Source organism: Arvicola amphibius, chromosome 2 (assembly GCF_903992535.2).
Source record: "Arvicola amphibius chromosome 2, mArvAmp1.2, whole genome shotgun sequence".
NCBI classification, from domain to species: Eukaryota; Metazoa; Chordata; class Mammalia; order Rodentia; family Cricetidae; genus Arvicola; species Arvicola amphibius.
In genome coordinates this window covers 176,528,628-176,556,332 of record NC_052048.2, presented here as the reverse complement: position 1 = coordinate 176,556,332, position 27,705 = coordinate 176,528,628, and the positions used below count along the sequence as shown (strand labels likewise).

Sequence of the window (27,705 nt, the reverse complement as noted above, 5' to 3'; positions counted from 1 at the left end):
ACAACCGGCTGGCCTCCGTGTGGCCCTCTACTCCGGGTCAGGGGTCAACAGTGGACAAGCACACACACCATAAAGAACAGGCAAGCCTCCGCAACAGCTACACTTTATTTGGTGTTTTCCACATGTGCAAAAGTTTCCCAGAAAGTTGGGCCCCACAATGTGTAAAAAAGACCCCCGATAAGGCAGAGCTGTGCAATCATAAAAAAATAATAATAAAACAAGAGAAATCAGTCTCCCAGGAAGCCTGGCGTGGGCAGAGCGCGTCACTTGGGGCCAGTCCACATGGCTCCATTTTCTTCTCCTTGTTCTTTTCCAAGTCCCGCACTCTAGGGCTGTGGCCACCAGAGGGCGCCATAGAGTCCTCAGGCCTGGCAGTTTGTGAGGGTGACTTCTCCCACACAGACACCCCCAACTCAGTGCTTGCCCACTGACTTCAGCCCCACTATGATCCTGGGGCTTCCACAGACCCCCCAACCCCTGTCTAACCCCTTGCTCCTGAGTCTGCCCTCACGCCACACGGGAGGGACACTGATCCCAGACAGATAAAGGCCCTCCACCCCTCACGGGCACGGTGAGGGTGGGGAGGTTGTGCCACTCACTTCACACCCAAGGCAGGTATTTTAGTGTCCGATTCTGGGAGTGTGCATATGGTTGTGGCACGTTAGTGTAGGTGTGAGTTTGGCAGGAGGTGGGGTGGGGGGCCTGGGCCGGGGGAGGCACTTGTGGGATTCAGGGCACATTGACCTTGAAGGGGCTTCCAGGGACACTTTCATCACCCCATTTGACAATGAGGATGTAGTCTCCTTTCTCCTTGACAGTGTAGGTGACGTTGTAAACCCGGTTCCCCACGTGCTTCACATAGACCTCTTCACAGGGGGTTTTGGGCCCATGCACGCCTACCATCATCATGTTGGTGCCTGGAGGGGGAAGCAGAGAGGAGTGGTTCACCCCAGGGTCACCAGCAGCCCCCCTCCAGCCTCCCCACAGCTTCCTGCCCCCTCCCCTCTGCCCCCAGACCAGCCTCTTGGCTGGAAGTTACCTGCTTTGCTGCAGTCCACAGTAAATGAGTTCTTCTGACCCACAAAGGCCTGAGACAAACCAGGGCCCCTTGTCACCACCTTGCTGGCATCTGAGGAGAACTTGGGGATGGAACTGTAGCTGGCGCCCCGGCTTGAGGAGGACTTCGTCACCGTCTCCACCAGGACTGTGGATGTTTCGTGAAGGCTGTGGCCTCCAGACAACCGGGGACCTGAAGGGCAGAGGTGGCCAAGGGCCTGGTCAGAAGGACTTCTGTCCTTTTCTAGGGCACTGACAAGCTTCTGGGATGGGCATCGGTGACACTGAAGGCACCGGGACCCTCCTGCCCTCAGCCGCAGCTCTGGAAGAATGAAGCCTACTCCAAACAAGCCACTCCCGGCCCACTTGGCTCCCTGCTCTTCCTGGGCCTGAGCCCCTTCTGGCTCCATCCCTCCTTCTCCAGGCTTCCGCCAAGGACTCAGGTTAACTCACAGGAGTATGGCTTTAAAACAGAGAAAACTAGAGGTCTAGCTCAGTAGTAGTACCTGTCTAGTACTGACGTGGTTCTGGTTTAAACTCCAGCAGTGGAAAAAAGAGTTGTGTTAAAAAAGATGTATTTACTCATTATGTATATAATGTTCCTTTTGCATGAACACCTCCATGCTCTTAGGCTCCCAGCCATCTCTCCAGCCCCAACTCTACAGAATGGAATGCTGCCTAGTTGGGCCCACCCCCACCATGGTTACTTGACCATAACTGAGGGCAGACTACAATCCGATGTGACTGGCCACTAGAGCCAGCCAGGCAGGCTTGGGCTGTATGAAGCTTCTCCGCCCAGGGTACTCACCTGTGACCTTTGCTTTGAAAGGGCTGCCCACAATGTGCTGAGGGCCACCATACTTGATGGCAATGAGGTAGTTACCAGGGGCCATGGGAGTGTAAGTGACTACATGGCCCTCGGGGCACTCCCGACAGTCCAGCTGCACCTTGGAAGGGCCATCGATGGTGACAGACAAGGCCCCTGAGCCTGCGTTCTGGGTGTTCACAATGAACTCTGATGACACACCTGGAGAACGGAGCGAGGTTTAAGGTTAGAAAGAGCGCAGCCCAGAATGGAGCCCTGGGGTCATTGGGCAACACTGAAAGTCGGTACCAATGAGTGTCTGACCTCCCAATGGGTGTCTGACCACACCCCCAAATCTAACCTTGCTCCCCACCTAGCTCCACACACTCACCAGTAGTGCCTCCCTCAAGCCCAGGTCCGTATGCTGACACCAAGCCTGGGTCCCCAGCTTGGCTCTGCTCGCCAACGCGGATCTTGAAGGGGCTTCCAGGGATGTGGGCGCCATTGAACTTGACGTCAATTGAGTGGACACCATTTTCATGGGGGATGAAGCGGATGGTATGCTTATCTGTGGGGCAGAAACTTGGTGAGTGAGCCTCCACCTTTCTCCACCCCTTCCCCGGAGATCCTGGACTGACGGGGTGGCAGGGGCAGGGCCAGCTCACCACTGTCCAGCTCGGAAACATAGCACTCCTCCACAGCTCCTGAGGGCGTGTGTACCCTAGCATCGATCACGCCCCGTGCCCCATTGAGCTGTACCGCGAAAGATGCCGGCTGGTTCACCTTAAGCCCTGTCTCCTGCAAAGACCACAAAGCATAGTCAGAGTCCCAGGAAACTGGAGCTAATGCAGTCTTATCTGCAGCCCAGATGGCAGGAATAGGCTGAGAAAGCAAAGGCTGGTCTGCCACTCTCTACATCCACCTGCCATGAGGTTGGTACCCTGCTGGGTACCACACATGCTGAGGAAGTAGAGGCCAGACCTGAGCAATGCAGGCCTGTTAGCAGAGTTTGACAGTGCACACAGAGTTTGGATATGGCAGGCTGATTGTAGACTGCCCCAAGGACACTTCTTGAAGGAGGTGGCCAAGAAGAAGTGAGGAGAACACAGGCAGGGCTCAGGGGTAGGGGGATGGAGGCTTGGGCTGGAGCGGAGGGGTTCGCTGTTGGTTGATAGGATTGCACTGCAGGGCAGCTAAAAGGGCGTGAGGCAAAGCCTCCTCCTTGTCCGGACACAACAGCTAACAGCTCTGTGACTGAGTGTCCATTTCCAGTGTGGCTTGCTGAAAGTCTTCATGGAGCACATTCCCGTATGGCAGAAGGAAAGGAGACCTTTCTAGATGCCATACCAGGAAAGAGTATAGCCGGTCCCAGTGGCCAGGAGAGTCGCCCAGACTCTGTGGCTACATGTGCCCTCTCAGGGGTCTTTTGCAAACTAGCGTAGGCTTATTTTGTATTGGTGTTATGTACATATTCTCATGAAGTCATTAGCTGCAAACATTCTGAAGAAAGTGGAAGGAACGCAGTGACAAGAATTTCAGCTCTCAGGAAGGACAGGGCTTGTGAAAAGCACAGACAAGGTACAGAGCCAGAGGAGAAGCATTCACTGGGGTGCAGACATGCTCCCTCGAGGGCCCTGACCCACGCTGTATGCAGTGGGAGAAGGGGCTGCAGCCAGCTCATCTGCCAAGGTCACTGCCCTCCTCGCCCCCCCCCCACCCCCGCATCTCTCAGGTCCCAGCCTGGCACAGACCTGGAGGCTGGTAACGGTGAGTCGGCGAGCATCGTCTGAGAGAGAAGCCACAGGCACCACAAAGGGGCTGTCTGGGATGTGTTCATCATTGAACTTGATGGAGACCTCATAGTCACCTGGGGAAGGAGGCTAGTCAGCACAGTTTCCAGGATGTGGGCAGAAGGGGCAAACCACGCCCAGCCCGGTCTCATCCCAGGGCAAATTCATTGGATCAGGGCTCAGGTAGGTAAAGGGACTTGGGGTGGAAGGGGAATAGGGACTGTGGGAGAAAGTCCTGCAGCCCCAGGCATCCTTTGGTCTGGTCAGCAAATAGAAACCCAGGATGGATGAGGGCAGCCAGGGCAGCCCACTCCCCACCCAACTGTGAACGCCTACCTGGCTCCTGGACAACGTAGGAGACGCCACAAGAACCATCTTTGCGGTCTTCAAATGCAATTTCTGCCTTGCTGGGACCTTCCACAGCAATAGACAGGCCCCCGGCACCAGCTTCGCGGGTCCAGATGCTAAACTCGGCTGTATTCGGGGCAACAGGGGAAGGATGGTGCCTGAGATCGGCTGCTTCTCACACTGGCTCCCCCCACCCCAAGCTCTCCCTGGCTTCTGCCCCTTACCTGGCACGCCAGCTACACCTCGCTCCAGCCCTGTGCCTCCAGCCCGCACCTTGTGGGCACCACCTTCACCTAGCGGACCCACAGTGAACTGAAAAGGGCTTCCGGGTACGTGTTGGCCACGATACTTGACTGCGACTGTGTGGGGACCCATCTCCTGGGGCACGAAGCGCACACTGTATGCGCTGTCCTCGCCCTCAACGATTTCTGCGGCTTCCGTCTTTCCAGATGGGCTGGTCACCTGGGCTGTCATGTCCTGAGAGCTGGCCTCACCTGAAGGATTGGAGTGATATCAGGTCAATGAGAGGCTGTATCTGGTTTCCATGGTGCCCTCTCTCCTCAGAGAACCCCTTCTTTGCTCAGACCTGTGCTGGCCATCTAGGCCAAGGTGGCCAGAGATGGGGCCATTCTGTCTCACAAAGCAGGAGGCCCCGTCTCCCTGTGAGGACCCCAGTTCCCAGTGCGCTGCTCACCTTCCTGCTGCCGGGTGATGCTGCCGAAGGAGCCCAGGCGTTCCCGGCCTAGGAAATCACCAAAAACAGCAGGGAAGGGGTCTCCGCCAACCTGGGTGGATTCTTCCACCCTGACTTCACGCTTGGTCTCCCCACCCCGCGTCTTGCTGATCTCGGTCCGCTCTGTGCGGGTGTATGTGTGACTGCTGCGCGTGAAAGTCCGCGTCAGGCGCTCCTGCGCCGACACCATCTGAAACCAGTTTCCTAGAGAAAGCCCGGAGCCAGGAGGTGAGGAGGGAGGCAAGAAAGCCAGAGGGCCCAGTGCAGATTCAGGCTGCAAGTGCACCCCATGGCCAGCCCCACCCCTCCCTGGCTTTCCTCCGCTTTGGCTGTCTACCTGGGATCTTGAGGTTGAGGTCGCAGGTGCTGCCAATGGTGGCAATGGAAGGCGCCTGTCTGCGCCTGGTGATGCTTTCCTTCATGCGTCCCTCGCCGGTTACCTTCACGGTGAAGGGGCTTCCTGTGAGGGACATGAGGAGAATCAGGGTCATGGGTTCCCTGCCTAGTCACCAGATCTGTCCCCATCAAGCCGCAGCCCAGAGCCTTACCAGGCACGTGTTTGTCAGCAAACTTGATGTTGATAATGTAGGTGCCGGGTTCAGTGGGGCAGTAGGTGACTTTGCATGTCCCATCTTCCATATCCTCACAGTTAATGTCCACCTTGCTAGGACCTTCGATGCTCAGCCCTAGGCCTCCATACCCTATGGGAAGGGGTGAGGAAACGTCTCCCCTGAGCCTATGACATCACACCCACATTGCTCTCCTGACCCATGCTGTAGACTCAGCCTAGACAGATGCCGAGTGAGTACGGTGGCCAATGAGGAGAAAGGCGCCATGAGAGGTAGAGAGGCAAGCTGAGGGTTTGCCCTTAAGGTCCAGTAGAGGCCTTCTGGAAAATTCTATACTGCAGTCCTGTTAGATTCCAGGGAGTGGGGACCAACAAGCTCACGACAGCTTTCTCTTAAAGCTGTGGCAGAACTGGTTGGGGAACATTTCCCCCAGTGGGCTCTAGGCTGAATCCCAACAGGCCCCCAGAAGACCAGGGGAAGAGGCTGTGGCCAGAGGGGGAGTTCTTGGGCAGAAAAGAGGGATGCCAGCTAGAACGAGGAGGGGACCAGGGCGGGAAGTACCTGCATTGCGAGTATCCACGATGAACTCTGCCAGCTGGAAGGTCTGCCCCTCAGAAAGGCCCTTGCCCCAGACTCGAACTTTGCTGGCATCTCCGATCTCTGAAGGCCCCACCAAAATCTTAAAGGGGCTGTTGGTGACATGCTTGCCACTCTTGCGTACGCTCACCACATGTTCACCCACCTCCTTGGGGGTAAAGGAGATCCCTGTAGAGAGGAGAGAGTAAGCAGAACATCCCTAAGGCCCCCCACTCACATACCCCCCATGAATCACTGTGCTCACCAATGTGCCTGTTGGGCAAGCGCTTTAGCAGGCATGGCTCCTCGTTGCCTGAAGGGGCACGGATGCTGGCCGTCAGCTGGCTGAGGTCACTCTCAGTGATCTTCAGGGACACATCCGTGGAGGTGCCCACGTTCAGCTGTGATGTCCTCATTGAATCGTCACCTGTGAGGGAGTTGGAGTGAGTCAGGCTGTGGGCTCCAGACAGACTCTAGCATCGCCGGTCTGCATTCGCCTTAACAAACAACCTCAGAACCTCAGACCCAGCGTCTCTTTTCTCTGTGCAGGTCTCAGTCTAGGAAGGGCTAAGTCCCTGCTTGAACCTTTACGTATTTAATCCTGAGTCACGTGGTATGATTGAACACAACACCGGACTCTGTAAGTCTCTGTCACAGTGCTAAGCTGTCTCTGGGCTTTCTCAAGGTATCAGAGACGTTCCAGTGCCCTACTTTTTCAAGAGTAACTTGAAAGTAAAATGATTTCTTTTTTCAAGACAGGGTTTCTCTGTGTAACAGTCCTGACTATTTTGGAACTCTCTAACTTACAGAGATCCCCCTGCCTCTAACTCCCAAGTGCTGGGATTAAAGGCACGCACAAGCGCTACCCGGCTTGTTTTATTTTTTGTTTTTTGAGTCAGGGTCTTTCTGTGTAGTCTTGGCTATCCTAGAGCTCACTGTGTATAAACTAGGCTGGCCTTAAACTGACATAGATGAGCACATCTTTTAAAGTATCGGGAGGATGTTTTTCATCTGTTGTGGAGAACAGCACCTATATTTATCTTAAGATGCTCTCCCCCTCGCCAGCAGTTCCTACCCAAACATCCTGAGTGACTGACGTGAGTGTGTGCGTGGCAGGTTGTGCGTGTGCCTCACCTGTGATCTTGGCCGTGAAAGGACTCCCTGGTATGTGCTTGTCGTCAAAGCGCACAATGATGCTGTAGTCTCCAGGTGCTGTGGGCAGGTAGGACACGGTGCATGTGCCATCCTTGTTGTCCTTACAGGTGATCTCTGCCTTGGATGGACCCTCCACAGCCAGGGACAGTCCCCCTGTAGGAGAAAGCGGGCTGAGATCAGAGGGTCTGCCCTTGTGCCTGCACCTGCTAAGTCCCCTCGCCTCTCTTGGCAGCTTTCCTCACCTTCCCCAGCATCCTTGGTGACAATGGTAAAGGTGGCAGGCTTGTTGACCATGCCATGGCTCAGACCCGGTCCGTAGGCACTGACATGGCGGCTGTTGATGGCATCCACATAGAATTGCAGAGGGCTCCCTGGTAAGTGACAGGTAAGGTTGGATCAGCACAAGGGCAGGGGTTTCCCACAACCATGCTGGCCCTCAGCATCTTCAACAGCCTTGGGTGCTGAGCCCCATGTTCCTGCCATTTGGACCTGGCTCTTAAAAGTCCACCACCCACCAGAACCTCCCTTGGTGCCTGTGCATGGCAGGTGCTTAAATACTCCTTTAAAGGAGAAAGGTAGGACCAATATGGCATCAGCGTCTCTTGCCACCGCCTCACCCTGCCTGCAACTCACCAGGGATGTGGTTGCCATCATATTTGATCCCCATCTGGTGCAGGCCTTTCTCAGTCGGAGCATATCTCACTGTGATGGTGCCATCTTTGTTGTCAGTGATGTTGGGACGTGCTGTCTTACCAGAGGGCATCCGCACCTCCCCTGCAGAGCAGACACACTTACATGAGGGGTCCCTGGTTTCTCCCACCAGAAGCCCCGCCTGCCCCAGGACCTGCTCTTGTGTGGCTCTGCTTTGACCAGAGGCCAAACACTGGGAGGCAGCCTCTCTGGGAACAGAAGGATGATGATGAACGGGAAGACAGGGGGCTTGAACCTGAGATCTAGCGCCGCCCAACCTGTGGGACCCAGACTCATTTGTTTCCTCTCTCTGGGCCCAGTGCTCATCGCTACACCTGGGCTTAGATAAAAGGCTAACGAGCACACTCAGTTCTCATCAGAGCCTCATGTGTGCAGGACCCCATTACCTGTGAGCTCCCCTTTCTGCACGGTGAAGGGGATGACCAGGTTGAAGGGCCTCAGCATGGACTCCAATGGCTCCACGGGCACCACGGGCTCCTCTGTGGCCTGTAGCAGGTGAGAAGAAAGAGCATTGTCAGGGAGGGCTTGGGGGTGTGGCCCTGCCTTATGACTGAAGTCAGAGAGAACGAGGAAAGAACAAGAAGGTTAATAATGAAACCCGAGTGGTCAGCTGCAAAAGGAGGGGTGCCATGCCCAGCTCTGGGCTCCCTCTGCCCATCCTAATGCCTGCCTGTTCCCCAAGAGGCCCAACCACGGCCCAAGCCTGCAGAAGAATAGGAGGAAGAAGTGAAGGAAGTGGGGAAGAGGATGGCGAGGCCTGTCACGGGAAGCTCTAGTACCCAGTGTGTGGGGCAGGTGCCAGGCCGAAGAGGGGCATAGGGCTGGTGCAGCTGCAGCATTTCCTCGGGTTCCTCCACGTGAGGCAGGGGGTCACAGGCCTGAGAAGCAATGCACAGGGCACACACTGTGGTGGGACCTAGAGCCCAGGACTGCCTCAGTGTGGTGCAGGACTGAAGTTCTGGGTGAGGACCTCAGGTGTCCCACCCTTGTCCTCCAGGGCCACCTCTGTGGAAACAGAGGAGCCAGGGACAGAGAAGAACACAGTGAGCCCCTCCAGAGAGGGAGGACATCTCTGAGGCCAGAGGAGGAGCTGGGCCACCTCCTTGCACTTTGGGAGACTGCAGGGACTACAAAGGCTCGATTCTAGAACACTCTGGCTCCGGGATCCACTCATCGGGCGTGAGGACAAGTTTTTTGTTTCCTCAAGGATAGCTTCTAGGATCCCTTGCAGCGACTAGGAGGCGTACTCTCCACTCCCCACCCCTGCCCTCCTGCCCACCATGGCCCTGAACTTACCAGCACATGGAAGGGGCTATTGGGGATGTGTTCACCCCCAAAGCGGATGGTGATGACGTATTTGCCCGGCTCGGGTGCTGTGTAGTAGATATCGAAGGTGCCATCGTGGTTCTCAACCACATCCACGTCGAGCTCCGCCCCGTCCGGCGTGGATACTGTGCAGGTCACTTTCCCCTTGCCTGCTGCCTTGGCATCAACTGTGATCACAGTCTCCTCTCCAATCTGGATTCGGGGACCCAGGCAGGCACCTGCCACAGTGAGAAAACCAGATCAGGGGCTGTGGAGGTCATGCCTAGCTCTCTCTTCTTCCCACAGCCTCCTTCCCCTAGCAAAGAAAGAAAGAGTTACTCACCCAGTCCATGGCCTCCAATGGACACTGGAAATAGATGAGAAAGTTAGGCAATAAAGGTTCAAGATGAGCTAGTGTGTGTGTGTGTGTGTGTGTGTGTGTGTGTGTGTGTGTGTGTGTGGCAGGTCTGGGACAAAGGAGACGGGCTCTTTGCCAGCATCCCCTAGGGACTGGGCTGGGGGTCTAAATGCACTTTAGGGGGGCTGGTTGGTGAGAACGAATGCAGAGCTGGTGCTCACCTGTAACAAGGCACTTGCTGGCATCCCCTGTAGGCAGGGCATGAATGCGGAAGGGCGAGTAAGGGATCTCATCACCGCCATACTTGATGGTGATGGTGTATCGGCCACTCATGTCTGGCAGGTAGGACACAGTGTATGTGCCATCCCCATTGTCTCGGATGTTGGCCTTCTTGGGTTTGCCCTCAGGGTCCTAGGGGAGAAAGAGAGGTCAAGTCTGCCTATGTCCACAGAGGCCGGCTGGGAAGGGGGCTGTGCCTAGACTCACCAGGATCTGAACAGTGAGCAGCCCTTCCCCAGCATCCCGAGCATCAATGGTGAACTCCACCGGTAGACTGGCAGGGATGCCGGAGGCATTGAGGCCGGGGCCACTGGCCCGCACCTTGCTGGCATCATGGGCTGGAAGCACTTTGATCTTGAAAGGGCTTGAAAAACAAGGGATGGACAGTCGGCAGGGGGTTGGAGCTTAGGATTGGGAGCCTTCTACCTATGGGCAGGAGGAACAACTCCGCAAGGGCGGCATGGAGGGACTGGTTCCTGGGCCCAAGGGACATTTTGAGTCTTGGAGGAGGTCTCTAAAGCACCCTTTTAGCATAGTCTGAGCAGTTTTTTCTCCAAAGGAGGATGCTGTTATTTATTTAAAGAGGCGAGTACCTAGGCTTTCTGTGGCTTTTTCCCTAGATGTTGATTTGGTATCAAAGTTCCTGGGGTGATATTATCTTTAGGGCAGAGAACCCTGGAATGGAGCAGGATGTGGTAGTCCCAGGAAGGAGGTTCAGACAAATAACCGGGACTCTGTCCAAAGCCTAGCCCTGAAGGTGTGGCCTGAGGAAAAGCTCTCTAGAGCTCAGTGTGGATTGCCCGAGGCTGGTCCTCACCTGCGTGGCACCTCTTGGTCAGCATACTTCACAGCTACTGTATAGGGCCCATCAGTGGCCGGCGTGTAGTGGACAGTGTGGGTGCCATCGCCATTGTCCCGCACCTCTACAGGCTCAGCCACACCTGGACAAAGGTGAGGGGAGGGGTCAAGAGGGCCTCCTGGAACCTCACTCCCCTTCTGTCTCCTACCCCAGACGTTCCGTACCTGTGGGGCCCAGCACGGCCACCTGCAGAGGAGCCCGGCCGGCTTGACTGCAGTCCACTGTGAAGGTCTGAGGCACTCGAGCCCTGACGCCAGTCCCTAGCCCTGGTCCTGAGCACTTCACCTTCCCAGGGTCCACCACATCCTTCACAGGAACTCGGAATGGGCTTCCTGAGAGGAGGAGGAGGAGGTAGTGTTAGCCTGTATCCACTGCTCGGGAAAGTCTGTCTCCCTGGGCTGAGAATCCAAGATGGAGGTGATCTGCTACTGAGAGGCCCACAGGGACAACAAACCAACACGGGAAAGCAGTTTGGAACTTGCTAAGAAACAAAAAAACAAGAGTAGGCAAATTTGACTGCAGAGAATGAGACTGGGAAAAACCTCACTTACTTGGACTCAGCCTAGGAAGAAAACCCTCCTAAATTGTTAAAATGTGAAAAATGGAATATTTTAAAGACAACTTCTGTTTCTGACGCTGTGGCTGAAATATGAAGAGGTTATGCAAAATTCAATAGGGAGAAAACAGTGTCTGGTTTCAGCAGACCCAGTTCCTCTAATAACGGAAGACGACTTGACACACCCAAGCGTCCGTATAGGACAGCAAATCTAGGGAGTGGACCTACATGAGCAGGGTCTGGGGCTACAGGCGAGGGCCTCTGGGAATGAACTGGAGGGCTACCACATCCACAGCACCTCACACCTGCTTCTGCCCTCTGCAAATCTCCACATCCCCCTCTCTGCCCAGTTTCCTTTGTGACCCCAGCCTCTTTGCCCACCTGGGATGGGCTGTCCCCCAAAGGTGATGTTGACATCATAGTCTCCCGGGGTGAAGGGGATGTACTCCACTGTGCAGCTGCCGTCCTTGTTGTCCTTGCAGGACATCTTAGCTTCTGAGGGGCCCTCAATGGCTAGGCCAAGGCCCCCTGTGCCAGCACCCCTATAAAAGAACACTCTGTCAGCTGTGCTAGAGCCAAGGAAAGGTATGGAAGGGTCTGGGGGTCAGGGAGGAACAAAGGGGGCAGGCTGCTGGGGCCCAGTGCTGGAGAGAGGGACAGCATGAGCTGTGGGAACGCAGGGAGAATGATCCCTGGTCACCCCTGAAACAGGACAAAGTGGGTGATGGGACAAACGGGCAGGGCGAGCAGCAGGGGTCAAGATGGACAGGACTTGGGGTCAGGGTGAGGCAAAGAGAAAGATACCTGGTTTCCACAGTGAAGCGGTTGGCCTTGTTGACCACGCCACCCTCCAGGCCTGGCCCAAAGGCTCGGACTCGGGTGGGGTCGCAGCCCTCGGTCACACCCACTCGGAAGGGGCTCTTGGGCACAGCTACTTCGTCATACAGCACCTCCACCAAATGCACCCCTGGAAGCCGGCCACAGGGTCAGTCGGGGACAGCAGACCCTCCTCCTTGCCCCCCTCTCCCCCAGCATGCCATGATCCAGCCCCACTCCTACGAACTCCTCACCTTCTTCGTAGGCGGTGTACTGCACTCGGTAGGTGCCGTCCCCATTGTCTGTCACATAGGTATCTGTCTTAGCCCCCGAGGGGTTGAGTACACGAGCCGTCACGTGGTTGCCACCCGTGGCTGTTAGAGACCTCGCATCCACAGTAAATTCAGTGGTCACCTCCCGCAGGACACCTAGATCCAGGGAGCAAGACTCAGCCTTCATGCTGCCCCTTCCTCATCCCTCACTCCACAGCTGTTCTTCCAGGTAGAGCCTAGCCTCCTCTCTGCACCCCGTGAGGCTCAGGCCTTTCCTCACACCTCTGCCTCTGCCTCCTCCTGTTTAGCGCCATCCTTTGCCCTTGCTGGTGCCCCGCCAGGCTGAGGACTGTGTCCATCTCGCCTCTGCTCAGCTCATTCCAGTTGAGTCCGGCTCTCTTGCAAGCAGCCCACTCACATAACTACCCCCTGATTCCTGGTGCCCACCACAACACAGCTTTCCCGCTGTGCTGTTTTATGTAGTCTCGGCTTTATGGGGTCTGAGATGCCTTAAATGGACGAGTTCAAAGATCTTACCAGAAAAGTGCCCGGGGCGGATGCCATTCTGTCACAAGAGCAGAGACTAATAATCTTCATGCCCTGTCGAACCCCCTCGTTCCTTTTCTGGGGTGTTGGGCCCCCGAAACCTCCATTTGTTCATCCCCCAGCTCTCCTCCCTCCTTCCTGACCTAGTCCCATAACTTGGCACTGCGGGCTGCTCCTCTCTTACCATGTGGCTCCACACCAGGCCCGGAGACCTTGATGCCACTGGTATCAACTGCAGGCTGCACGTGGACACGGGTGGGGAACTTGGGTATGGGGTGGCCGCCATACTTGATGGTGATGGTGTAGGTGCCCGGGAAGGCAGGGCTGTAGGTGATGTGGTAGGTGCCATCCGCGTTCTTGTGGATCAGCACCTCGGCTTTGACGCCAGCATCGGACAGGATCTCAATGGTCAGCTCGGCCTCGCCCGCTTCCGAGCAGTCCACAGTGAAGGTGGCTGCCTCGCCAGCCTTGCCACGCTCCAGGCCCGGCCCACTGGCCCTCACCTTGCTTGGGTCGAACACAGGCTGGATGGTGGCCTTGAAGGGTGAGCCGGGGATGTGGGCTTCAGCAAACAGGATATTGATGGTGTACTCGCCTGGCTCTGTGGGCAGGTAGCTGACCGCACAGGATCCATCGCCATTGTCCTGGCATTCGATCTTGGCTTCGCAGGGGCCCTCAACAGTCAGCCCCAGGCCTCCCGTGCCAGCCCCTTTGGTGTCAATGGAGAATGGGGCAGGAGTGCCTACAAGCCCGCCCTTGAGACCAGGGCCATAAGCGCAGACCTAGGAAGATAAGCACACATGTCAGTCCCCTGAACTCGGCTTCTCTGGAGCTCCCAGACTGCAGCTGTGACCTAGCTGTGACCTCAAGATGTAGCGGCTACCACAGAGTCTTCACGACTCCAGGAGGGGACACCAAGGCAGAGACGACGCAACAGTGAATCAGGTCTGATTCCAAGGCCAGGCTCTGAGACCGGTCCTGGCAAAGGATGGTCCTGGCCCTGGATGCGCCTGCTCCAGGCACGCACGTCCTGCTGATCTCTGCCAATAACTAACCCACCCATATTTTCTACCCGGCCCCCAACTCCTGGATCCCACCAGCCCCTATGTATTTACCTTGGAGGGGTCAGGGGGCAGGACGCCTTCTACAGCAAAGGGGCTGCCAGGTACTGGATGACCATCGTAGGTGATGTCCACTTTGTAAGGTCCCTCTTCAGGGGGCATGTAGCGCACGGCCTGGGCTTCTGCTCCACCCCCAGGCTCCAGTTTGCAGGGGATGGGTCGTCGGGAGGGTGAGGTCATCCGCACATCTAGCTGACCCTGACCACCAGCCCCTCTTGTGTTCACTGAGAAGGCCTGTTCCTGTCCCACAGACACCTCTGCATGGGGCAAAGGACACCATGAGAGGAGACTCCGGACACTCACCAATACCCTGCAATCCCAGGGTGGCTCTTCACTTACTGCTATTAAGGCCTTGAACTTTGACCTTGCTGAGGTCCAATGGGGGTGCTACGTTCACCACAAAGGGACTTTTGGGGACAGGGTCCCCACCGTAGGTCACTGTTACTGCCATGTTGCCCTGTTGGGGACAAGAGAAAGAATACAGTGGCTTAGATATAACCGGGTAACAGCTTCTTGGACTCTGCAGCTCACTGATCCAGAGGGAAGGACCAAGGACCCAGAAGGGGTCTGATGTTGAGGAGCACACATTCAGACCCCATCAGCAGCACAGGGGACAGCATGAGGGGATGAGACATACCTGCTGCACAGCAGTGTACTTGACAGTGTATGAGTAGTCATGGTTGTCAATAATTTCAAAGTCTCGCACGGCCTCGCCCTTGGCTGCCCCAGCGAAGTGCACATCCAGCTTGGCCTTGCCGGCTCCCTTGGTCAGCACCGTGAAGTGAGTCGGCTTTCCAACTTCCACACCTGGAAGCCCCCCGCCCCAAGAGATGGTAATGGGGGCCTGAAAACCAATTAACCACAACCCCAACTCACACCAGCCCCATCCTGGCCCAGGCATCTACCTGTGCGGCTCAGCCCGGGGCCCTCAGCCTTGACCTTGCTCGCATCATGGGATGGGTCCACCTTGATGTGGAAGGGACTGGCAGGGATCTCCTGGATGTGGAAAAGTCTGGATCAGGTTTCCCAGGGGACAGGATTGAGCTAGCTGCTGCTCAGGATGCTCAGGGACCCACTGAGAGCAAAGGCAACCTTTAAAGGCACCTCCCATGCTGTCTGGGGCACAGTGCACACACACACACACACACACACACACACACATACACACACACACACACACACACATACACACACACACACACACACACACACACACACACAAAGGACTCCACAGCCTCTGGGTAACTGTGCCTTCCGCCCCAGAAACAGCTCATTTCCAGCCGCCTTCCCAGACCTTTACCATGCAAGCCCACGGCCTCCAGAAGCTGAGGGCTGGCGTACCTGGTTGGCAAACAGCACCATGATGGTGTAGTGGCCAGCCCCTGGAGGTGTATATTTGACTGTGAAGGTATCATTGTCATTCTTGATGATGTCAAAGTCGATGTCAGCTTCCACAGGCCCCACCACCCCAGGTGCACACTTGATGCCAATGCTCACATCGCCTGAGAGGGAGGAAGGGCAGGGGCTGTGAGACTCAAGGGCGCCTCACATTGGAGTCTCCTGGAATTGCACCAGGTGACTGATTCCAGCGGATCCCAGCCCTTCCCACCCAAAACACACCCCCAAGGGAGTTGTGTACCTTGTCCGGCTTCACTGCAGTCCACTGTGAAATAGGTGGGTTCATTGGCCTTAAGGCCTGTCTTTTCCACTCCGGGGCCGTATACCTTTACCCGCTCAGGATGGCTGCCCTCTCCCACATTTACCTGTGGACAGGGGTTTGATGCTCAGGGTACTCTTTTGTTTCTTTATATTCGGGGTAACCTTTCCCAGTAGCTCCCCACCCCAGCCTCAGCTGGACCAGTCTTAGCCTCTTTGTTAGAGCCTTGAGGCAGGAAAATGTGCAGAGGGTTCGCGACAGCAATATCTGCTACATGGGGCCCACACTCCTCTGGGACTCCTGGCAGCGTGCAAGGGGCAGAGTTGGTAGGCATACCCTGAAGGGGCTCTTGGGCACGTTGACACCTCCCCAGGAGACGATGATGGTATGCTTAATGGGCTTGGTAGGCACGTAGGAGCAGCGGAAGGTACCATCACCATTGGGGATCACCTTGATGTCGATGGGGCAGCCATCTGCATCCTGTGGGCACCAGGCAAGCAATGTTCACAAGGGCAGAAGTGGCCACACGGTCTCTCAGTGCGCCCTCTGCTGGACCAGGCACTCTCTGCACCGTTCCCATTCAGTATCTACACACCCACTCCAAGACCCAGCCACTGACACCAGGTCCTGAGTCTACTTCCACGTACTTTGGTGGCCAGTACCTACCCTGGGAGCCAAAAGACTTGGCATGAGGCCACCTGTGTGGCCTGCTTCCCAGCTTATGTTTAGCTTATACATTAGTCAGGTAGAGGCTGGGCTAAGTCAATGTTCCTAAAATTGATTAACAAGCCTTTTAAAGGGCAGCTGTCTCCTTGGAGCCTCAAGGTCTTTAGGGGTCAGTGGACACTAGTTTGTGAAACTGACTCGAAACCAATGTCATATTTGGTGAAATCATCTTTCAACTGCAAGTTATTGATTCAAAAATGAATTTGGGATAATATGCTATTAGAATTTTCATCAGTAAGAAAATATGGTTTTAGTTTTCCATAGAACTATGGCTACATGAGACTCAATCCCGCCTTTCTGTGATGTTACAGCCTCCGTTCCGGAGGCCCCTGTATGTGGCAGTGGGGCACTGTGGGGACAGCGAATGTCCCACCTGGGCATAGAGCTTCAGGTCTCCCTTGCCAGCAGCGCGGGCATCAATGGTGAACTCCGCCGGCTTGTCCACGATGCAGCCAGTGGGCTCCAGGCCGGGTCCAAAGGCTTTCACCTGTGTGGGGCAAGAGTGGAGGGTGGGGCTGGGGACAGGGGGAGGTCCAGTGCACCGGAGCCCAGTCCAGACAGAGTGTGGGAGCCGGGACCCCACCTTGTCCGGGAAGCAGTCTGGCGGGGCTGGTTGGATATGGGCAATGAAGGGTGAGTCGCGGATGTCCTCGTCATCACAGATGACGTGCACAGCATACTCCCCGGGCTCGGTGGGCCAGTACCGCACGTCGCAGGAGCCATCACCCTTGTCGTCACACTCTATCTTGGCTTGTGAGGGCCCCTCGATGGAGAAGCCTGCGGGGAGGTGGGACGGGTCGGAGAGCGTAAGAGGCGGCAGCAGCTAGGCCCCTAAGGGAGGTCCCCATGTTTCCTCTGCCCCCTCCCCAGTTACCTTTATGTCCCTGTCTATACTTTCCCTGATGTCCTTCAACATTTTCACCCTCTGCCCCCCACTCCTCAGTACCAATCCCTTATGTCACACCTCTTCTGCCACCCAGCCACTTACCCAGCGTCCCCACTTCCGTGCCGATGGCTTCCACCACAAAGTCAGCTGACTTGCCCACCTGGCCAGTCTCCAAACCAGGACCCCACGCTCGCACTTTTTGGGTTCCGGCCTCAGGGCTCACTTGGACCTCAAAAGGACTAGGAAGAGGAAGGACTTGGCATCAATGCTAGGAAGTACCCAATCCGAGCCACCCTCTTCCCCTCTTCAGATCTGCAGGGGGTGACCTCCTTTCCTTGAGGCCAACGCCACACACGGGAAGACCCAACAGGAACGCGGTGTTACGCTTACCTGCGGGGAATGGCATAGCCACCCCATGTGATGGTCACCACGTACTTCCCGGGTACCACAGGGTAGTACTCGCACTCAAACACGCCGTCCCCAGCCTCCCGCACTTTCACGGGCTCCTCTGTGCCCTCTGAGGAAATAGGGGCCAGGGAGTATGGGTCAAAAGCCTGGGAATCCCAGGTTTTTGGTTCCCCAAAGGAGTCCTTGGAACCTAGGCCTATCTAAGGGAGATGCCAATAGTAGGGAGAGCTGAAACTAATATTGGGACCATGTGTCAGCCCTGAGCACAGCAGCCCAGGTTAGCACACATGGCAGAGAAAACTAGCTCCCATTTGCAGACTGGAAAACAGGCAGAGAGGAGAGTCCACAGTGCCCCTGGTCACTATGTCTCTGGAGTCTCAGGATGGGATTGGGTGTGCTGGCTGTCATTGGCTGTCAGAACTACTGTCCAGTCCCCCAGCCCTGGGCCCTGGCACTCACTTGGCCCCTTGACTGTGACCTTGAGTTCCCCGCTGCCAGCTCCCTTGGTGAACACCTTGAAGTCAGCCACCTCTTTCACACGGACGCCTTTGGGCTGCAGGCCTCGCCCAGAGGCACGGCAGGCATTGGGATTGCAGGCTGCGGAAGGAAGAAACGGGATTGGGTGTGAAGGGCCCCAGACAAAGGCCAAGCTTCTCATCACTAACTGTATATGATCTCATGATCCCTCCCAGGAACTAGGCATGTCCTCATGCAACCCTGCCCCATGCTTTCTGTGTCCACCACAGAACCGGGACTGCTGGGAGCAAGGCTAGGTGCTGGGCAGGGATCTGGTGCAGGCCCAGGTCAGGGCCTTTTCCCAGAGCCGCTTGAGACAAAGACATGGCAGAGTCTGCACTAAGTGGGCTCAGAGACAAGGAAGATTCTACCCACACCTAAGGCCTTCTCGGTACCACCATAGCAGCCTCACAAAAGGTGGCATGCCACAAAACATCCAGCATCACCATGGAACAAGTTTTCCATGTAGCATTACACCTTTCCACTGCTCATGGGCAACGCATGGAAAGCAGCCTGCTACAATACAGGAAATGGCATGGAGCTCACGGGCCACCGCAAAACTGACAGCGACACATACTCTCGACCCGCCGGAGACGAGAACACGGCTAGAGGCACAGAACTCAGACCCCACCACAGAACACAGGCAGTGGCTCAGCGGCTGGGGCCAGGCAGGGCACGCTGAGAGACAGTGGGGCAGATCGCAAGTCTTACGACGGAAACTACCAGACAAACAGGAAAAGAAAATAGACCTGCCAGAGAACACAGGCACTGGCATGGGACTCCAGCCTGTCACAGAGTGCCACAGAATGGGAGCAATCCACACCGTGTGGGCATGCCACAAGCACAGGTGAGGCCAGTCGGCTATGTCCATGCCTGGCCACACCTCCACTGGCGAGTACTAACGTGGTGTCACTCTCTTGGCCTGGTGGATGATGGGCACAGAGGGGGTGGGCGGCAGCAAGGGCACTGAGTACAGGGAGAGAGCCGGTCGGGGACGGGTTCATCAACTGAGGGCCTTGAGAGCACCAGATGTGTGCTCTGCCGATGCGGCCCCGCCCTCATCTCCCAACCCTCCTGTGTTGCCCATATTCTGGTCTCTTTCCATGCAATCTCCGACCCTTCCCTTACCCAAACAAGCCTTCTTGGGGTGGAGGAATGAGAAAGACAGCTCCCCCTGAGCCCCACCTGCTCAAGCTGCTAGCTGTCGCCCCCACCTCCACCCCGTGGAGGAAGTGCTGCGTTTCTCAGAACTGAAGTTTGGCTGACTTCGGTGAGGTGAAGCGCACTCACCTTCTGCCACGTGGACAGGGAAAGGACTTCGGGTAATGGGGGCGCCAGCAAAGGCCACGTGCACCGTGTGCGGTCCCTCCATCACAGGCCTGTATGTGCAGCGGAATGTGTTGTCGCCCTTGTCCTCCAGGGTCACCTCTACCGTGTCCCGCCGCCCTTGCGGGTCCACGATCACCACGGCCACATCGCCGCTGCCAGCCCCTGTGAAGGACAGGCCGTTGGTACCCACTCTAGACACACATCTGATCAGGCTCCCTCATCAGAGGCTGCCACACTTACCTGCAGTATAGATGTCAAAGTAGGTGGGCTTGTTGGCCACATTACCCACAGGTTCCAGGCCAGGGCCGCGGGCTGATACCTTGTTGGCATCGCCAAGAGCCATGCCCACATTCACCTCAAAGGGGCTACGCTCGATGTTCTGGCCAGCAAACAGCACGGTCACCTGGTGCAAGGGGGAGGGTCCAAGGTTAGCTTAGGGGACACTAGTTCTGAGGGAGTGGAGAGGCGAAATGAGGGTGAGAGGTTGGCAGTGGGGGTGGAGTGTGGGCCGAGAGGGACAGCCGTGATAGCAACAGCGTGGACATCCAGGAGGGCAGAAGAGCCTTCAGGGGGGATACCTTGTGTAGCCCAGCAACCTTGGGCACATAGGAGACGGCGTATGTGCGGTCCTTGTCATTGTTGGGAACGACTTTGGCCTATTGGGAAGGAAAAAGATTGGAAATCACAAGACTGTCACCCTTACTGATGCCACAGCCCTGGACTCCTCTTGGGAGTCCAGTAGCCCCTGGTTCCAATCCCCTCACCCCCAGCGCTTCACTCTACCTCCTCGGTGTGCCCCTCAGGGTCCTCGATGTAGACCAGCACCTCGCCCATACCAGCGTCTACTGTCTGCACGGTGAAGTGGGCTGGCTGCAGCACAGTGTTGCCCTGGGGCTCGATGCCTGCGCACAGAAGCAGAACCCAGGTCACTCAAAGATCCTACACCAGCCCAGATGCTGCGGGATGGCTATTAGGACTCAACACATACCTGGCCCGTAGGCGATGGCTTTCTTGGGGTTTAGCTGCTTAGAGCGAACAGGGGCACCAGGTTTGAGCTTGGCCTTAGGAAACTGGGACAAGTAGGTCATGACAGAATGCTCATCCACGTTGGGATCCACGATTTCTTCAGGGGCAATCACCTGCATAAGGAGAAAGGATGATGGCACAGTGCTCTCCCAGTTCCCACCTGCTTCCTGGCCAGGTATCCTTGCGGTCCTTTCCTCTCCATCACCCCTCCATCCTATCCCCCATTATGCCAATCTGCCAGTGTACCTGGGGCACTCCAAGCCAGTCATCTGCTTGCTGCATGGCTTCTCTGGCATTCTGCACAGGCTGATTGGGGTCCCAGGCTTCCCAGTCTGGGCAGAGACCTAGAGAGATGGTAGAAGTACGTTTAATAGAGTAAACCACGGAGCTAGCACAGAGCATTCGTTTGGCCAACAATCCCAGAATCCATGGTTTTACATCCTTTCCGGCCAGCTCTAGGCCTTTCCCCAGCCAGGTTCCCGTTATCCTCTGACACTGCAAGCCATCACCATGTCAAGGCATAGCAGTCCTTGCTAGCACCAACAATGCATCCTTTCTCTCCCCCGATGACGCAGCCTGGCACCAGCCCTGCCAGCCAGCCTCTTGCTTAACCCAAGACCTAGCAGAGACCCTGGGCACGAAACCCCAACCAAGGCCTCTTCCACTTCATCCACTTCATGACAGCTGTCTAAGGATGGACAGGAGGTGAGAGCCCCCCCCCCCCATAGCCCCATGATGTAGCTTTTCACAGGGGCCTAAAAGTCCTACCTCTTTAAGCTGTCCCACACTAAGAATAAGGCTAGCTTAGAGATAAGATAGTTATCTCTCCCTTTTCAACTGCCTGTTGGGGGAAACTGAGGCAATGAAGCAGCTGCTGGAAGACAGATTCCTCTGTAGGGCCATCAAGAGCTCAGCCTTCCATCAGGTAGAATGCTGAGGGAGTCCCAGACCACCCTGTGAAGGGCTGGTTGTAGGGGGTCGGGGAGCAGCTTGGTTCAAGACAGAGATAGAAAAGTCTGATAACACAAACGAGGAAGGGGCCACTCAAGCTGGAATCCGTGACTGGCTGGGACAGCTGAGCTCACTGCTGGCAGCCACACCAGCTTTGGGCAATGGCTCAGCAGCTGGGAATGCTTCCCAGGCTGCATGCCCCCGCCTCCCACCCCTGCTCCCCAGCTGACCCCAGGGCGGGGGAGGATTCCCCCAGAGGGGCTGAACCTCCTCAGGCCAACTGCCCCACGGTAGATGACAGGAAGGAGCTGGTTGTTAGGTGGGGCTCTGGTTTGTACCGCTCAGCTCTCTAAGGGCTCTGATCTGCTTGGACCTCACCAGGCCGGCCCAGAAGGGCAGGCCAGGGTCACCTGCCATTGGACAACACCATGACACCATCCTGGGCCTCACCCTTCTCTCAAAGCCATCTCAAGAGTTATACAAAGAGTCTTTTCTGTATCCAGCTTGGGATTTCTTGCTGTAAGTCCCACCTATTTCCTTTCTTCCTGCTGGAGTAACAGAATGGTGTTCATGTGACAAAACAGGCCCTGGCTCTGAGGTGACTTCTGGACTGTGTTTTTGGATAAATCACTAGTTCTCTCTGGACTTCTAGGCTTGCCTATAAAATGATTGGTTAAAATCCTTTTCTTGCTCCTATCGAATCTAGCCCAGTCACCAGCTAACCTTGATCCCAGCTGGAAGAGGAGCAAACCCCAGAGGTGGTCCCGATCCCTTGGGCCCTGAGGTGGGGGCGTCATGACAAACAGCGAGCCTCAGCATCTCCCACTCTGCTACTGGGCTAACCGTTGTGAGGTGTGCGTTGGCTTACTCACCAGGGGCACAGTTGTCCACCAGGGCACCCAGAGCCTTGCCATCCTGCCAGTCTCGATTAAAGTTGGTGATGGGCAGCTGGGGCACCTTGTTCTGGATCCAGCCAAGCAGCCGCTGTTTGGGTGTTTGTTTGCGGGCGTCCTCATCATCTTCATCCTCCCACATGGGCATGGAAATGGAGTAGTGAAGGATCAGTGTCCAGATGAGGCCCAGGATCAGCTTCAGGTTCCCATCCACGATGGCCTTGCTGTCTGCAGAGCGAAGGGGACAAGCCAGCTCAGAGAGGCACCCTGTGGTGGTACCCTCCGTCTCTGGCAGTGCCCGGAGCAGCTGTTTGAGCAACAGGGTTACAGTCCTCCACCTATCTTCTCTGCCTACCTTCTCCTTTGTTCACTCCCGAGAACCTCACCAGATGCCAAGTTCTTTCTGGTCTCATCTTCAGAAACGGGCTGCTCCCCTCTTTGGCACCCCTTCCTCTACCCAAGACCATCCCCAGCACTGGGCCAGTCTCCCTGGCATCTAAGCAAGTACCCTAACTGGTTTTGCCCTGAGTTGGGATCTGATGTAGCCTAGCCTGGATAGCCTTGAATTCTGCTCCTCCAGCCTCTACTTCTGAGCCCCGACATCATAGGCACAAGCACCACATCTGGTTTACACAGCACTAAGATCAACTCAGGGTCTCATGGATGTCAGGGGAGCAGTCCACCAGCTAAGACACATCCCTAGGCCCCCTGTTTTAACTGATGATTGACACCCAGGCTGCACATATTAGAGAATATATTCTGATAAGCTCTGACAATCAGGCATACTCACAAAACCATTGGCATAAAATAAAAATAATAAATATAACCATCGCTGCTCAAATTTTCTCATACATAACTTTCTGTGGTCCTCCCTCCTGCCTGTCGTGCCCCCACCTTCTGTCTGCTTTCTAGTTTCATATAAATGGGATCGATTGGGACATTTTTCTTTTTGTTCTAGCTTCCTTCACTATAGAACTTGAATTTTATCCTGTGTTTGTGTTTGTGTGTGTGTATGTGAGTGTATATGTGTGGTGTGTATACATGTGAGTGTGTGTATATATGTGTGTGCATGTTTGTATATGTGTGAGTGTGTATATGTGTATACATGTGAGTGTGTGTATGTGAATGTATGTTTGTATATGTGTATGTATATGTGTGTATACATGTGTGTATATGTGTGTCAGTATATGTGTATATATGTGTGAGTGTGTATATGTGAGGGTATGTATATGTGAGTGTGTATGTATATATACATCTGTGTATATGTGTGTCAGTATATGTGTGTATATGTGTGAGTGTGTATATGTGAGGGTACATATGTGTATATATGTATACACACACATATATGCACACAAGTGTGTGTGTGTGTGTGTGTGTGTGTGTGTATAACAGAAATTGATGTCAGGTGTCTTCTTCAATCATTCCCCACCTCATTTTTTAGATAGAACCTCTGTATGAAACTGAAGCTTAGCAGTTTAGCCAGACTGGGTGGTCAGGCATCACAGAGGATTCTTTTCTCTCTGCCTCCCCGTGTTGGGATTCCAGGTGTACCAGCTTTTCACACGGGTGTTGGGGATCTGAACTCAGGCCCTCAGACTTGCATCCCAAGTACTTTACCAACCTAGCCATCTCCCGGGATTTTGTTTCTACAGTGGAGCTCGAACTTTCAGGGTCTCAGTAAAAGTGGATGACTATTTTGAAAGCTCAAGTTAAAGTTGAGCAGGACCAGACCAAGCCTGCCTCTATTCTGGTCTGCAAGGCTTCTGTAACATGCAGGTCTGGGGGAGAGAAGGGATACAATATGTGCTCAGCCAAACCTTGGAAGTTACATTGTGGAATGCTGAAGGTTAATGGTATTTCACAGGAGGCAGGGGAAATATCACACCTGTAGCCTCAACTCTCAGGGAATACTTTGACCCCCAACTGGTAGACTATAGATTTTGGAATCCATCTTATTTGAAATCAGCTTCCCTAAGCCCTGCTTGTAGGATGCAAGCAGGGACAGAAGACTCATTTTGTTTACTGAGGTTCCTGAGAGACAAGAGGGAGAGACAAGAGGCTCCCCCTTACACATCATTTCCTGTTCTCCTTTCCTCAAATCTTGGGGAGCTTGCTAGGGGACAAGGGCCCGGGGAGCCTCTGTCACCCTCCATTCCTCTCCCACCTGCCCCCCAGGGCAGAGGAATCTATTGGCCCCACCCCCACCCTCAGGCCCCAATGTCACTGATTCATTCTTCCTTCCCCAGCAGCTCCACAGCCCGCCCCTTTCCCCTGGCTTCGCTGCAGCACAATGGTTTGGCAGCGCTCAGATTCCATGACACATGGCCTCCCGGTGTTCTCCAACACTCTCTCTCAAACACGGGCTCACAACACTTTCACACAGACGGGACACCCGGGTACCCCCAGCCGCTTTCACAGCTGCCCAAGCCCAAGTCAGGCTCTCAGACCCAGAAGGCTTATTTGCAAACTGGAGCCAGACCCCTGGGAGGGAGACCTTGAAGCAAGCTGCAGTGCTGGGAGGGGGTGGAGCTGGAGGGGGGTCATTCATGTTTGCTGGAAAGAGCGGTTTCTCCCTAGCAACTGGCCCTGGGCCAGACAGCAAGTGGTCCCCAGCTTGGGGCAGGAGGGGGCAGGGTAGCAGGCCCAGAGTTCCACCCTGGGAGCTATGACCTTCCTCTCCTTCCACCCTCTTAGGAGGCCAGGCAGGGGAGAGGGTGGTGGAGCCGTTCAAGCCAGGCTCCTTCCTGCTGAGCATCCCACCAAAAGTCGCTGCCTGGGGTAGGGGGGGGGGGGGAGGGGAATAACCCCAAGGGGTGGGAGGGGCCAGACAGCTAGCTTGTGACCCCCACCCCTTGCCTAGAATAGAGGGGAGGAGACAGGGCTGGCCAAGGGAGGGGCTGGGACAGCTGCTGTCCCTTCCAGCCTCTCCCTCAGCTATTGGCTCTCAGAGAAGGAATAGCAACTGGAGAACAGCTGCGGGACCGAGCTGCCTCATAGGCCTCTTTGTTTGGAGGGACTGAGGGAGGTGGGGGTTGCACCCCGGCCGGGGGTAAGAAGGGCAACTAGCTCTTCCACCCCAGCCAGGCCTAGAGCTCTTCTTCCAGGTGAACTTAGCTGTCAGCAATCTTTCCAAGCCCCAACTTCCCTTCTAGTGAGAATTCCACCCTCAGGTGCCCAGATGTTCATTCTGTCTTGAGATAGTATCTGGCAGGAGACCCCTTCCCAGTCTAGATAGAATGGGGAGCCAGAGTAAGTAGGATGAGCCCCTCCCCCTTGTGGTATTCCCTTTCCATCTCCTAGGGATCGCCGTCTGGGGTTTGTACCCCTTCCCTCCAGCCTCAGCCCCAACTCCAGCTCAGCCGCTGAATTGCTGACAGCTTATCTCATCAGCACAGGGTGAGCCACTTGGCCCAAACAGGGCACAATTCCCCTTCCTCTCAGCGGGAATCCTGGAGTTTCCCTCCCGCCCCCAAACTAGTGCTGGTTTCTTCCCCCTCTACTCTGGGCTGGCCCCTCCGCTGCAGAGCCAAGGGGGCTGGAACCAGGCACCGCCGTGGTGAGGGGGAGGGGAGAGGTGCGCAGGGGAAGGATGAGGCCTGGAGAGGGGCCCACCGCCCCCGCAGCCAGCAGGGAAGGGAGGCTGAGCCATTTCCTATAATGTCTTACAGAGGCTGCAGACTTTCCCGAGACCCCACCTGGGACAATCAGTACAGTCTCTCAAGTCCCGATGTGACGGGGTGGGGGGGGGGGGGGCAGCCCTAGGACTGGCTTGTCTTGAGCCCCCCCCTTCACACTCATCCAACACTCTCCTAATTCTTAGCCCCCTCCCCCACCCCTTGTCCTCAGGCTTGTCCTTCTGGAAAGCTCAGAGACATCTGCTGTGTCACGGAGACAGGGCTATTTCCAGGCCAGAGCAGGAGGGTGGGGTGTGTGGGGGTAGTACTGGGGCTAGAAGAGGTAAGGCCCCGGCAGAAGCCTGGTCAGGGCAAAGGGCCCCACACTGATCTCAGCTGCTAATTCAGGAGGCCTGGGGGTGGCCCTAAGGCCCACTAGCGAGTGGACAGACATCTAGTTAAGTAGTGACGTTAAGAAGTGGCGGACAACACCTGGCACCATGTACAGTTCCCCTTCTAGGGCCTAGGGTGCATCCTCCCAGAGGGTCCTTCCAGTATATCCCAGTAGGGCATTAAGAGTTCACCCAAGGTGCAAACTGGACACCTTAGTCCTGGCGGGGCAGGGCTGTGAGGCGGTGGAACAACCTTTTACCATCCAAAGCCCACCCTGGGCTACTGGACTCACAGGACTAGCGTGTCTCCCCCACCCCCACTCGAACTGACACACCTTCCAAATCTGGTTACACTCAATGACTTCCTCTCTTCCGTTCCCCTCCCTCTAGGGCAGCTTGACCCTTAGTTGCAGCCAATCCCAGACCAGGGGGTGGGTTGGAACAGGGCATGGACCGTCAGGAGTCGTCCCCCCGCCCCCCCACCCCCAGGAGACTGAAGCGACCAGGGCTATCAGGAGTTAAAGCTCCAGGCCCGTCGCTCAGTGCCTTTTTAGGCTTCTGAGGATGGGCTCCGTTTGCCCTAGCCCGGCCTGATCCCAGATGGGGAGCACATGCCTGCTAACAGCCTTACTGGAGCTTCGGGCCACTAGTCTCCCTGGCCTCAGGGTCCTGAGGACCCAGAGGCGGTTGGGATCTGTCCTAAATCTGCTTTGCCTAGCAGCGAAGGGAATAGGAAGCCATTGCTTTCCATGGGGTGGGGGAGACGCCCCCAGGAATTCACAATGGGCACCAGCCCTGTCCTCTCAAGCATGCGCAAGGGTTGCCCGATGGAAGGAAAAGAAGGGGACACTAAGCAGGTTGGTAGGAGTGCGCCTAGGGAGGCTGAAACTGAGAGGTTCGGTTAACTTCGGAAAGGTTGGACTTCCCGGGGTGCCAGCTGTCCTTAGAGGGGTGTCAGCGCTGCAGACTGTGCTAGTGAGGGAGAAACCCAACCAGAGTCCTCTCTGGAACCGCTCTCTCTCCCAGCTCCCGGTACCCGCACCTGTGTTCCCTGTCCCAACCCCCCGCTGTGACAGTGCCCTGTCGCCCGCACTGACCGATGGACACGAGCTTGATATGTTCGCGCTCCAGAAACTCCAGGGCCACAGACACATTCTCCAGCTTCATCTGGCGGAAGTTGGGGCGCGGGTGGAACTTGCGGTACATGCGTTTCTGGCTGAGCACTTCGAGCAGCGCGATGAGGCGCAGCCCGTCGCTGAGGTCGCGCTGCAGGTCGTTCAGGCGCTTGCCCACACACTTCAGGTGCTCATTGCACCACCGCGTGAAGGTGTTTTGCTGGATCTTCTTCCATGGCGCGTCCTCCGCTAGGTCCTTCTCGGTCGACGGCATCTCGTCCGCCTCGTCGGCCAGGCCGAGACCGGAGGCGTCCGAGTAGTTGCTGTTGTTCATCAT

At 55.9% G+C, this 27,705-nt stretch overlaps 1 protein-coding gene across 5 annotated transcripts; it reads right to left on the bottom strand.

Moving 5' to 3' along the window:
- Window positions 1-398: 398 nt before the first annotated feature.
- On the bottom strand, window positions 399-27,705 carry Flnc (filamin C). 5 transcript variants are annotated; one of them, XM_038318630.1, is made up of 48 exons: window positions 27,351-27,705; window positions 22,227-22,475; window positions 20,650-20,747; window positions 20,366-20,516; window positions 20,161-20,279; window positions 19,956-20,033; window positions 19,618-19,780; window positions 19,339-19,539; window positions 17,992-18,129; window positions 17,515-17,641; window positions 17,227-17,363; window positions 16,822-17,015; window positions 16,612-16,725; window positions 15,849-15,992; window positions 15,495-15,618; window positions 15,197-15,357; window positions 14,761-14,851; window positions 14,493-14,662; window positions 14,195-14,312; window positions 13,850-14,112; window positions 12,919-13,516; window positions 12,171-12,344; window positions 11,905-12,067; window positions 11,482-11,642; window positions 10,709-10,876; window positions 10,503-10,626; window positions 9,893-10,049; window positions 9,628-9,817; window positions 9,392-9,415; window positions 9,040-9,287; window positions 8,523-8,621; window positions 8,130-8,229; window positions 7,666-7,806; window positions 7,275-7,403; window positions 7,012-7,185; window positions 6,143-6,304; window positions 5,863-6,066; window positions 5,281-5,433; window positions 5,070-5,192; window positions 4,694-4,936; window positions 4,224-4,493; window positions 3,988-4,125; window positions 3,613-3,728; window positions 2,527-2,659; window positions 2,253-2,429; window positions 1,865-2,083; window positions 1,040-1,249; window positions 399-917 (listed from the first exon to the last, which is right to left on the bottom strand). In XM_038318630.1, the coding sequence occupies exons 1-48, from the start codon at window positions 27,703-27,705 to the stop codon at window positions 730-732; spliced, it is 8,181 nt and encodes a 2,726-aa protein (XP_038174558.1). In that variant the 3' UTR covers window positions 399-729. The 5 variants fall into 5 exon arrangements, with proteins under 5 accessions (XP_038174558.1, XP_038174559.1, XP_038174562.1 ...); XM_038318631.1 differs by lacking the exon at window positions 8,523-8,621; XM_038318634.1 differs by lacking the exons at window positions 4,694-4,936; window positions 9,392-9,415 and having other exon boundaries at window positions 8,618-8,621; window positions 9,005-9,287; window positions 27,351-27,642.